This window comes from Saccostrea echinata, unplaced genomic scaffold (genome assembly GCF_033153115.1).
Source record: "Saccostrea echinata isolate AGI-Se365-2 ecotype Australia unplaced genomic scaffold, CSIRO_AGI_Sech_v1 ptg000030l, whole genome shotgun sequence".
Taxonomy (NCBI): Eukaryota; Metazoa; Mollusca; class Bivalvia; order Ostreida; family Ostreidae; genus Saccostrea; species Saccostrea echinata.
In genome coordinates this window covers 33253930-33267177 of record NW_026889779.1, presented here as the reverse complement: position 1 = coordinate 33267177, position 13248 = coordinate 33253930, and the positions used below count along the sequence as shown (strand labels likewise).

General features: G+C 32.3%; 1 protein-coding gene across 1 annotated transcript; it reads right to left on the bottom strand.

The window, feature by feature from the left end:
- Positions 1-11993: 11993 nt before the first annotated feature.
- On the bottom strand, positions 11994-13248 carry LOC133196741 (cerebellin-2-like). Its single transcript, XM_061332601.1, has 2 exons — positions 13013-13248; positions 11994-12550 (listed from the first exon to the last, which is right to left on the bottom strand). The coding sequence occupies exons 1-2, from the start codon at positions 13212-13214 to the stop codon at positions 12132-12134; spliced, it is 621 nt and encodes a 206-aa protein (XP_061188585.1). The 5' UTR covers positions 13215-13248; the 3' UTR covers positions 11994-12131.

Genomic DNA, 13248 nt, shown 5'->3' with positions numbered 1-13248 from the left:
ATACAAGATTATGTAACGGACCCGGCAACATTCCAATTAAACATATTATTAATTAAACATATCAAACGTAAATCTATATATATAAATACTGATAAGTCTTGTGGTATAATAAGATTAATTCTGGTTTAATATGAGAATACACTAGCCTAATTTCAAACATTATAACAAACGTATCTAAGTAATGAAATATATGGAGATAACGAACAGTATTTAAGCTCAAAAGTTCATTATACAATACAAAATAGGAGCAGAGCAAACACGGACCTCCAAACATCAGAGGTGGGATCAGGTGCCATGGAGGAGTGAGCATCCCCTGCCGACCGGTCACACCCGCCGTGTGCTCCTTGTCATGATCGGGAAATAACGAAAAATCCGTCGACAATTCAGTGTGTAAATAATGGCCTAACAATTAGTATGAAAAACGTCAGTCAGCATTTGACTTAATGATAAATTGTATTTGCTGACAAGGTCATTGTATCGACCATAGAACTTACGAAATGGTGACTTTAAACGAGACAGCTGATATTCTTGTTTCATCAACTTATTTGTCAATAATTTACCTCGTTTTAGAAATTGTACATACGTAGAGCATGCTCTTGCGTATCGAATCAACTGAGAGATATATACCCCGTATGCAGGTGATGAAGGTATATTGCTGCATAAGTAAGGGAAGTTGACGATTGAAAAGTTAAAGTCATCACGTTTATCATAAAGCTTGGTTGTTAGATTACCATTAACGTCTTTTTCAAGTAAAATATCCAAATATGAAACAGATGTGTCAGACTCTGTGGTATCTTTTATCTCAAGTTCACCAGGATATATCGTATCGACATAAGAATGAAAATAGCCATTGTTAATTGACAATACGTCGTCGATATATCTAAATGTCGAGTTGAACGCCACAGCAAGTGTTTTCTTCTTTTCACGTACAAGATTTTGGACAAATTCTGCTTCATATGAATACAAAAAAGGTCTGCTAATAACGGGGCGCAATTGGTACCCATAGCAATTCCAATAGGTTGTTGGAAGACCTGGTCTCCAAAAACCACATAGATATTGTCAATCAGAAACTCAAGCATCTTTTTTATGTCAACTTCAGAGTACTTTGTGTACAATCAGAATGTTTTTTAACAAAATAATTTTGCAAATGACCAATGACAAGGTAAGTATATTTACGAGTTCCATTTTTATTGAAAAAGCAGCTGTCAATGATATCAAAAAGCCTGGACTTTAATTTATCGTGGGAAATGGTTGTGTATAAAGTTGAAAAGTCGTAAGTTTTTAAGCTGTTGATTTTGGTAAAATCTTGTGATTTCAAATTTTCCAAAAGTTCCTTGGAATTTTTAAGTATCCACATCTGATTTACACCACTTCTCGAATATATTGTTGCACAGTACTCTTGAAGTTTCTCCTTCACCACTGTTAGTATCTTAGTGAGGAGTAAAGATAGAGGCTTGGTTGAACATTTACTGAACCCGCTATGTATCTTTGTTTGTAAGGATTTTTATGAAGTTTCGGAATCCAGTATAAATATGGTAATTCGAATTCATTCTGGTTATTAGGAATATTAAAAATATTCAAAACTGAAATATGATTTTGAAGAATTTCTTTCTTAGAAAGGGAACTATGAGTATAAGTTGGATTACCACTTGTAGAATTCAATCCAAGTTCCTCTAAAATACATTTAATATAATGAGCCTTACAAACATAGACAATGTTGTTACCTGCTTTGTCAGCAGGGACCAGTACGTACTGATCATGTAATCTATCTAATTCTTTTTTCACTTCTGGATTATTGAATACAGAAGGATAGATGGTTTTCATATTACCTCTCAATCTTTTAATGCGCAATTTTAACATACATCTGATACATTTAATCCATTCTGACAAACTGTCAAGGTCTTCTTTTTCATGTCTGGCCCATCGCCTGGCGTAGTCCTCTACAGAATCCATAATATTTATGAAATTCTTACGCCAGTTGAAGGATCTGAGTTCCCTAAATTTAGGACCTTTTAAAATTAGTGATCTAAGGTCCTTGTAGGGCATGTGACTCCCCCCCCCCCCCTTTTTAAATGATGTAATAATAGTAATGTTAGGTTACATGGTGTAACTTTTTATTTTATCCACAACAGTGTTTAATCATTCTGAGTCGATGACTGTAATATTTTACTATATTTGTGTGAGCTTGGAGCGTTGATTTTTCCATCAAATAGGGTCAATGACTGTAATATGTTATCATGCATTGTGGTGATTTGGAGCGGGTTGATGAAATTTGTTTATTCACAGTTTTATTTTGTTTTATATGAATGTGCTATTCGCAGAGTTGTACCTAAGTCACTTAATTGTAAATGTATATACTTGTGAAACAAGGGTAGATTGATATATTTTTATAACATAAACATGACTGAGATAATTCGAACTGAGATAGAGTTTGGTAAAAGATTGATAAAGTATGTCATTTGTAAATCAGCACTTAAGCATACATCCTAAGACTATAACTGTGTGAAATAGTACGTAATTGTTGTTTGGTTGGTGTTATTTAGTTGATATAATACCTGTGAAATAGTCTAAACTTCTGTTGTCACATTGTTTGACAGTTTCGCTCTTCATTACGGTGTACTTCCGGTTTAGAAACTTGTTAAAGTAATTGATAAATTTATCCTTGCATTTGTAATATAACCGATAAATATATCGAGTTTGAATGGCGGTATCTTATGAATGACTGTATTTTGAGATAAACTGAATATTGTTTTAAGTTTAATTTGATTTGTTTTAATTATTTATTGTGAAATATATTTTTATTTAATTGATAGATATGTAAGAATTAATTATTTCATAATTGTATAGAACATTTGGTGACACTTGTTCACGTGAAAGATCGTGATGTTTTACAATTGACCAATCAGATTGTTCGATATAATTGATCATTAATTGATAATCCAATGAAATTTCATAATTAATAATTCGGTTAATATCCGTCATTTTCCAGCATTTTCTGTTATTTTCTGTCATAGAGTCATATAAAAGTTAGACGCTGAGATTTTTTTAGTCACTCTTCTGCTTATTTTGATTTGGTAGGTCCGTTTTACGGAACTCTCAGATTTTTTTTTAGGATTTTTTTTTTAATTTTTATTTTGTCTATCTTTTATTTTATTTTATTTATTTATTTTTATTTAGGAATTTATTTTTAATTTATTTATTTAGGATAGGGTTTTACCGTGAAGGACACAAAATAGTAAAATATTTTTGTCCGCTATCGGTTGTTTTTAAAGACTCAACAGTCTATGACTGAGTAGTCTTCTTTAGTAATTAATTGATATAGGATTATTTTATTTTTCATTTTTACTCTATTTTATTTCATTTTCATTTTAATGCAAACTATGTAACTAAAGTTATACGTTTGCTATCTTTCTCTTTTATGATGACTAAAGTTGATTAATTCAACGAAAGTCAATTATTTATTTTATTTTCATACAGTAATTTAATTATTCTAGATACGTAAATTTCTCTTCAATTATTTTTAATAGAAATTATTTTATTAGAGTACTTGGGAATTTTTAAACGTTGCTTCTCGATAAACTTACTTATGATTAATGGAGTTATCTTTCTTTGCCCTTAGTGTTTACAAGCTAATCTGTTAAATACAGTAATGCTTGTTGTTAGGTTTAACAAGTCAAGGTTAGAAATAACCACGGCTTGTGTCCTTATTTAATAAAGTATTTTAGGAGTTTAACAAGCTAACCTGTTAAATACAGTAAAGCTTCGTGTTAAGTTTTACAAGTCAAAGTTATAAATAACTACGACTTGTTGTCACATATTTTTATACGCATAGGAATTTTGGGGTGGTTTTTCAGTCTGTTTTATGGTATGATTTTAATTATTTATTTTAATTAAACATTTATTATTATTAGTTCGGTATGAATGTGGTGTGAATGTCGTCGTTTAAATAAATTGTTTGTTGATAATGCACTTAATAAATTTAATTGTTAATGTTTATAATCTTACGTCTTCTTTGCGAATGGTACATTTATAAAAGGAGTTGAGTGAATTATTTGTACTATGAAAACAATTTCTAGCAGAACCGCTAGCGTTACAGTCCTCATTATTAACTATATTTACGTCACCAGTAATTACGTGTCCAGCAGGACTATAGTTATAGGGCGAAGAAGAACATGAACACGATGGAGGATTATGTTTCAGATATTCGATATCCAGGCCCTGTAAAGTTTTCTTGTAATTAAAAAGTTTGGAAGCAATAGTCGATGTATATTTGTAGGAAATACAAGGTGTAGTCTTTAACTTGAAATATGGTGGAATACAAGACTGGACCCTTTTGTGATTAAGAATATTACTTATATTAACCGCGTCAATTCCTTTGTTGGCATATTGAAGTTTAAGGAAAAAAACGGATTGTTTTAGCTGCATTTTCTTCAGTAAAACGCGGGGGTTTAAAAAGCCTATGATTGGCAATATCCATAACTACAGATCCGAGCCTATATTCTGGTGTCGAAGAATCAAAAAACGGACTTTCCTTGACCTTTTCAAAAAGACTATTTAAAAGTTTCAAAGGGACAGAGTAAAGTTTGGTGCAAATATGATGCAGACCTAACTGTTGATTTACGTAAGATAGTAATGAATCAAAAGAGACATAATTAAGAAATCAAATACATAATCTGACTTAGCTAAGATCCAGATCAACTTCTGCGATCATTTAGTCTGACTTTAACACTGCAGTGTAAAAAGGGGACTTGTATCCGAAAAGTCTGTGTGGAATATTTGAATGAAGGAGTCTCTAACAGTGTAAATTTAATAGGATGTGTCTCAATTGGATAAGAAAAACACAGAGTCTATAAAAGTATCTATTAAATCGGGTCTGTCTAAAATTAGCAAATTGTGCCCCAAAGAATAAAGCTAGAAAAGGCACTCTTTAACAGTGTAATTTAACAGGATGTTCTTCAAATAGACCCCCTCCCCCCCCCCCCCCCCAACATTAACTGCAGTAAAAGAGAACTTCAGACGTACTGCCACAACATATTCTAAATGGTGGAATCTCAAAACTCAAAAGAACTTAAAGAAAATTTAAAATCACGCAATTTGTCAAAAGTAATTGGCATATTACACTATAACTTTTTAAAAACACTTTATACACACATTCCTCAAGATGAATTAAAAACTAGGCTTTTTGGTATCATAGACAGCCGCCTTTTCAATAAAAAAGGAAATCGGAAATTTTCATATCTTGTGACTGGTCATCAACAAAATTACTTTATAAAAATTCAATCTAATTTTTCACACAAGTACTCTGAAGTTAAAATTAAAAGGATGGACTATCGATGGGCAGTAACTGCCATTTTATTAGCTTTAGCCGACCTGTTTTTATATTGCTATGAAGCAGAATTCATCAACAAAACTTCTACGTGAGAGGAAGAAAAACTCGGTGTGGCCTTCAACTCGATATTCAGATAAATCGATGACGTTTTATCAATTAACAATTGTTTTACTACTTCCATTGATATGTCGACTCGATTTATCCCAATGAACTCGAAATATAAGACGCCGACACATCTGTTTCATATTTCGATGTTTTACAGACTATAGATAATAATGGTTAACTAACAATTGACTGTATGAATAACGAGATGACTTCAGTTTTTTCATCATCAACTTTCTTATGTAGTAATTTTCCGTAATCATCTGCATTTGATGTTTATGTCTTCCAACTAATTTGATATTCAAGGACACTCGTGGGACAAACCCCGGAAATTCTAGAGGTGGAATCAGGTGCTTATAATTAGGAAGAGTAAACATCCCCTGCTGAGCGGGCACACCAGCCGTGAACCTATGTATTGATCTTGTAAAAGGACACTCCGTTATGAAATTTAGTACAAAATCAAAGGCCTTACATTTGGTATGAAATATGTCATTCAAAATTTGACCCAATGATAGGTTTTATTTTCCAACAAGGGCTTTATAAAGACAATAGAATTTGCGAAATACTGACATTAAGCGACGCATTTGAAATCACTGAAACATTAACTTATTTGTCAGTAGATTGCCTTGGTTTAAAAATTCATCAAACTCGGAGCATACTCTTGAGTATGTAATTAGTTGAGAGACATAAATACCATATGAAGGGGAAAGCGGAATATTACTACATAAATGATGAAAGTTGACGATGTAAAAGCTGAATTCATCTTGTTTGTCATACAGTTAAGCTGTTAGTTTGCCCTTATCGTCCTTAGTCAGTAATATAATGAACCAAAAATTTGTACTTGTACGAAAAACGACAATCAACATCCGACCTAACGACAGAATATATTTGCTAACAAAGTAATTGTATCGATCAAAGAGTTTATACAAATTGCTAGGCCATGATTGTCACGTTGAATTGTGTGCGGATTTTTTTCCCTTTAACCCGATTGTGAGTAGGAGCACAGGGAGGATGTGGCCGGTCGGCTGAGGATGCCAACTCTGTTTTCAGAGATTTTCAATTTCGTGTTTCAATTTTCAGAATTACTGTTCGTTACCTTCATATTTCATTTTTATGCCTTTCGAATTTTGAGAACTGCTCATCTTGGGCTGAAATTCTAGGTTTACACAATGCACAAATAAAATATTCCTTCACAGAAAGTCTGAATAGCGTAGGATATAAAGGTATATTGTATTAAATCAAATATAGAAAAGCTTTCATAACCTTTTAGTTCAAGAAAAATAATAATGGGAATAATGCAACATGGAATAGAAAAAAAAATATGTGGTGTGCATTGTAGGTCGTAGCTAAACCTACTTCATTTAATGGTTAAGATAAAACCACTATTCCAGCGATACTATCCCTTTCATGACAACCTTTTCCTACATAACACATTTTGTTTGATTAAAAGAAAGGAAGCTCTATACTGTATACTGAATCGGAAATGGACTAGACAATTAGGAAGTATTGGTTGAAAGAAAGCAATCGTTATATGAAGAAATATCAATGCATTGATGTTTCCATTTCATAATCTATTGTATTTCAAAGACTCAAGAAATCGATTTCAACACAAACTTAATTATATCGAAGTTTCAAAAAGAAAAATCAGTAGGAGATATCTTGGTCTGTCTCTAAAATATAATTTTATAGGGAATCCTATATCACTGAATGAAGACTGATGAGAAAAACTTTAAAAGATACAGAGGTGTCTCAAAATTTATGCTTAGATATAAAGTTCAAAAATGCAGGTATGTTTGTCAACAAATTGATTGGTTAATTGATTGATCGTTGTTTAAAGTCCATTCGAATATTTTTCACTCGTATAGAGACGTCACCATATGCCGGTGAAGGGCTTAAAATTTAGACATTTACTCGGTACTCAGGGCCATTGAGCAGCATGGGATCTTTTTTGTGCCAATGCCTACCGTGAGAGTGGTCCTAGGGTTTTAAAGTCTCATCCGAAAGGCTCGTAACTTTCACTCCAAAGCGCCGAGCGTCTGGCAAAGGAACAGTTGCTACCTTTTTTCATTAACTAAGGTTTCGTAGCAGCCGGGGCTTGAACCCCAGACTGACCTCCCGATTAATGAGCGCGTGTTCGAATCTACCGAATGAGCTAGTGACAGTATCAACAAATTGAACCCACACCCACATCAGAGTGGAGTGATTTTATGGTGGCACATTTCTGCCCCCTACATGCAGTATTTATTATGTTCATATGCAACATAATTATGTTGACATGTGACTTATTTATGTCAACTTGCAAATTAATTATGTTGACATGCAAGTTACCAATCTCTTTAGAGAATCTTATTTTAATATTGGTAAACTTGCTTACTAACGCCATTATATGAAATCATACAAGCAAGATACAATAGGATGAAGTTGACACGCGACTTATTTATGCTACCATGCTAGATAATTATGTAGACAGGCGACTTATTTATGTCAACTTGCAAGACAATTATGTAGATATGTAAGTTATGTCAACATGCAAGATAAATATATTAACATGCGAGTTAATTATGTCGACATGCGAGATATGTATGTTAACACGCAACTTATTTTCTTGCATGTTGACATAAATACCTTGCATGTTAAAATATAACACGCATGTTGACATTAATAAGTCGCATGTTAACATAAATAAGTTGTATGCTAACATAATTTTCGCATGTCTACATAATTATGTTGCATGTTAACATAAATAAGTCGCATGTTGACATAAATATCTTGCATGTTAACATAATTATCTTGCATGTTAACATAAATAAGCCGCATGTCAACATAATTCTGTTGCAGCTTGCATGTATGATGTCGTATACTGCCGTTAGTAAGTAAATTTACCAACATTGAAATTAGATTCTCAAAAAAGATTGGTAACTTCCATGTTGACATAATTATTTTGCATGTTGACATAATTATTTTTCATGTTGACATACTTTTCTTGCATGTTAACATAATTTATCTTGCATATAGGGGGCAGAAATATTCCACCATATGATTTACCTCAAATACACATACCTAGATCTAGGATGCGGCTACTGTCAAAGAGGGACTGATGTAATTTTTCAGCATACATTGTTTATGGTATTTGATAACACTGAAAAGCCAATGATTGCAAATTGGTTTGAGTTATCCGTGTTTCTGCCATTGAATCTGTCCTTCAATTTTATATTTTATGATACTTTAATTGGACTTCTGAACATGAGTACTGTTCGTTATCTTCACATTTCATACAGAATATGCACTGTAGCAATTTATCAGCAAGTGCCATGGATGATATTTTACTGGCGCTTTCTATTATCTTACTCTATTATAATGATATCAAAAACTTTTCTTTTGAAATCAAGAACGGTTTGGTATGTTTCAAGCTGGCTGTTTGGAAACAAAATCCTATGCTGCACATACTTTTTAGACTGAAAGTTAATTGAACCCATTGTAATATAAAACCCTTTTATCAACATTTTCAATTAAACAAAGCTCAAGTTCCATATTATTTTACTTCTGGAGACGAATTGTAATTTGTTTGCAGAAATTCAGCACATGAGCATAACATATACTAACTAACAGCAAATAGTTCATTTCACAGCGTCCACTAACACTTAAAATACTTAAATAATGAAAATATGGAAATAGCAGTAGTAGTGTACTTTTTATAAAATCGTAGATGGACCACCACAGAAATGTCGATTTATAAATATCAATTGGTCAGAAACAATTATTGTCAGAGATTGGGTTAAGAGAAATAACTCAAAACTACTTATTCAAATATTCAATATTTGAACTGAATAAATATAAAACACAAAAACTCAATTAATGATATGTGGAGCCTATATTATCTATGATCGTAATATAAAAATAGGCCTGACTTGATTTGATGATAAAATTGTACATTATTCAACCTTCGTGTTAATGATAAAATTGTACATTATTCAACCATCGTGTTAATGATAAAATTGTACATTATTCAACCATCGTGTTAATGATAAAATTGTACATTATTCAACCATCATGATAACTGCTGATGATACAACGATCACCAGTGATAAAAATTATATTTTGTATCGCGTTTTACGTTGCCGTAGAAGTGGAAGAGCAAAAAATTAACAACATTGAACTGTTAAATATACGTATACTTATCAGCTAAACGATTAATGCTGTATATAAAGATATACGAGGTTCTTTTGGTTATATTAATCAGACATAATATTGAAATAGCCAATAATCTATTGAAAATGATGCTATTTGTCCAAACTGCATTTCCTGTAAAATCTTATCAAGCAATACGAATGTACCTACAGGTTAACACTGATACGTGTATCATTAAAATAGCAGGTTTAGAAGATTTTATCTGTATAGATTTATTTGCATAATTAACTATGATGCAACAATTTAAATATTTTATGCTCTTAACACAGCTCTTTTTCAACTCTAAACATTACTTATATATGAATATATAAAGAACATGAAATTATTGAGAATGTAATACAGCCGTATCGATTTGTCTCAGATAAAATTTCTGCATCAGCATCTCTACATCTCTTCTCAGCTACTTCCCAACGGCGATTGCCTGGATTATCTCGCGTACCGTTTCATTGAACCAGTCGGAAATTAAAATTGACTGTTCCTACTCTGAAGAGTTCTTATTAAAGAATGAAAATGCTTGTGCTAATAAGCCAAGGTATTATTTTTAGTGCAATTTTGTATAAAGTAAAGTTGTATGTTCTATCATAAATATTAAGGTATTCAATGTTTAACGACCATATTTTGTATCTAATAAATGAATGGTCCGATATTTTTCAGCATGGTAACATTTTGAAGATGTTTTCAAAAAAAAAAAAAACAAACAAACAAACAAACAAACAAAAAAAAAAAAAAAAAAAAAAAAACCAAAACAAAACAATACTGCACCGAAGGAATTTACAAAATTTTGATTATTGTCCCATTATTTGCTTTTTGTTTTTTTGTTTGTTTGTTGTTTAACGTCCCTCTCGAGAATTTTTCACTCATCTGGAGACGCCACCTCTTGCCGGTGGAGAACTGCAAATTTTGACCAATGCTCGGCACTCAGGGTCATTGAGCAGTGAGGGATCTTTTTCGTTCAATCACCTACTGCGACAGTGGACCTCGATTTATACGGTCTCATCCGAAGGACCCGTCTCTACGTCCCATGGTGGGATTCGAACCCGCGACGTAAGGATCAACTCCTTACTCCGCTACTCTAGAGCAGACGCCCATTAATTGCACATTGAATTTTAAATTGAAGTCTATCATGAGCAGCGCATCTGTTATTAAGATATTGTTAAAAGTAATCTGAATTTCATATAAATCTCATTTAGGAATGACTCTAATTCTTGGCCAAATTATTCGAGTATAACCTGGTTTGGGTCAGTTTACGCTTTATAATCCGCGAAGCGGATTATAAAACAGCGTAAACTGACCCAAACCAGGTTATACTCGAATAATTTGGCCAAGAATTAGAGTCATTCCTTATAATTTAATTTTAAATCATTAAATAACTATGGGTGTAAAATTTCGTTGCTTTTTATTAGTTCAAATTTGCCGCTCAATAATACAACCGTAGTAACGGAAGTGATGGGAAGCGAGGGGAGGTAAAAACTGATAAATAGGCCTAGCAGCCATGTTGTTTGTTTACATGTGGTAAGATCGAATTATTGTTTGAAGTTAAAGGTACATTTATTAAATCTGGAATTTTCCATGAATCCCGACGACTGGAAATGAGAGGATTGTATGGATACAGATGATTCAGCTGGTTGTCAGGGGGGTGTGTCCCCATACCAAACCAGGTTATACAGAAATAATTTGTGTTCCTTTTTGGAAATTAACCAATCAGAGGCAAGAATACAAACAAAATTAAATTATTTTAAAATATTCATAAACTCTCTTTCTTCAAATATAAAATAAAATGAATCATTTACCTTAACTATTTTGACAAAATTAATTTTTTGCTTTTTATAAAGGGCAGACAACTGTTCAGAAACGTTTAAGGTGCAAAATAGCCGGCTTCTTATATGTTATCAGTCTTGTGAATTTGGTTCATTTCACTTTCATCGTTATCTAGCAATACATATTTAACTGGTTTAAAATGATTTAAAATTGTTCAGTTGTATCACTTCATTTTACATTGAATACCTTAAATAAGCATCGGTCCTTGAGAAAAAAATCTTTTTCTTTTTGATTTAACCTGTTGCCTTATGTTAGGTTTAACTGCTGGTAATGCTCATTCACATATGGACAGAGAACAATATTAATAGGATTTCATGTAACATACAATCAAATCTGAAGAGAATTCTTTTAAATAGCTGCTGCATGTAAATTTTGATCAAGAGAAAAGTTTAAATTTCCCATACTGTAGTATGACATCCTTTCATGCAAGGCATTAGGAAAAATGTTTTCAGAATGATAGAAAATTTATATATTAAAATCAGTTATCGATATCACAATAGAAACATATTTAAGTTATACATTTCTAATCCTCATTAATGTCAAATAAGGCAAAAACCACTTTTCAAAGCTTTACTGGTTTCATTTGACATATTAAAACAATTGTCATGCAATGAAGGCTATTTTTTCCTAAATAGACGTGTTTTCAACAGAAAGCCCCCAAAAAACCCACAAAAATTGGGCAAAGTTGATAAAATTAATATATTGACAACAAACAACCCGTGAAGGAGGTGTAGTCATACAGGTAAACATTGGTGTATGTTTCCACCTGAACCCACACATGTGTCCCGGCCTTCAACTCCAACAGCAGGGTGTTGGATCCCGTGTGGTAGTAATTTCCAGCGTTTTCCCCAGAAATAATGTAGCCCTTCTTCACACCATCTACCATAAGGGAGGTTGCGCAGTGGTGACTTCCGCTGTGGAAACAGTTCATGGTCCAGTGAAACATATAGAGACCATGGACAGGTGCGATAAAGATTCCGTCTGTTGGGTGGTAATGATCTCCAATATTGGTTGTAACATTACCGAATTTCAGAGAAAATCCCGGACTCATTCCAGATTTTGTTTTCATCCAGGCAGAAAATGCTACAAGATTCTTTCTTATCGGCAATATTTCTAAAATGAAATTAGTGTAGTGAGATAAAAACTTTACCCTGTATTACTTCGATTACTTATATATATATATATATATATATATATATATATATATATATATATATATATATATATATATATATATATATATATATATATATATATATATATATATATATATATATATATATATATATATATATATATATATTATTTATTTATATTAAAGATAATTAATGATAAATAAAAATACATGATAAAATTCATTCCATTTTCGCTATAGTAAGGAAACAATTGACTGGACTCTGTGTTTTCCCTCTGTTTTATACAGACAAATTATTAAAGTTACTAAGAATTTGTGTCTTAAATAGATTTCACTCCTTTATCTTATAAAAAAAAAATAAAGAATTGAATATTCTGTTCAAAATCATTAATTAAGAATTGAACACAAAACCTTAAATTAATACTTTTCAAAATATCTACCTTTTTTCTGGAACTTGATGACCTGTATATCAGTGATGCTAGCATTATCCTTCCCAGTCAGAACACTAGCCAGGACCCTCTCCAGGTTAGTAATGCGGGACTCAAGACTTGGAGCAGCTTTCTTTGGTGTTTTCATGGTCGTCTCATGACCAGTGCTAAAAGACGCCAAGAAGAGGCAGACAGTTATTAAATACATGTACATATTGCTCTGTCCAGTGGCAAAAACAACTGTGAAA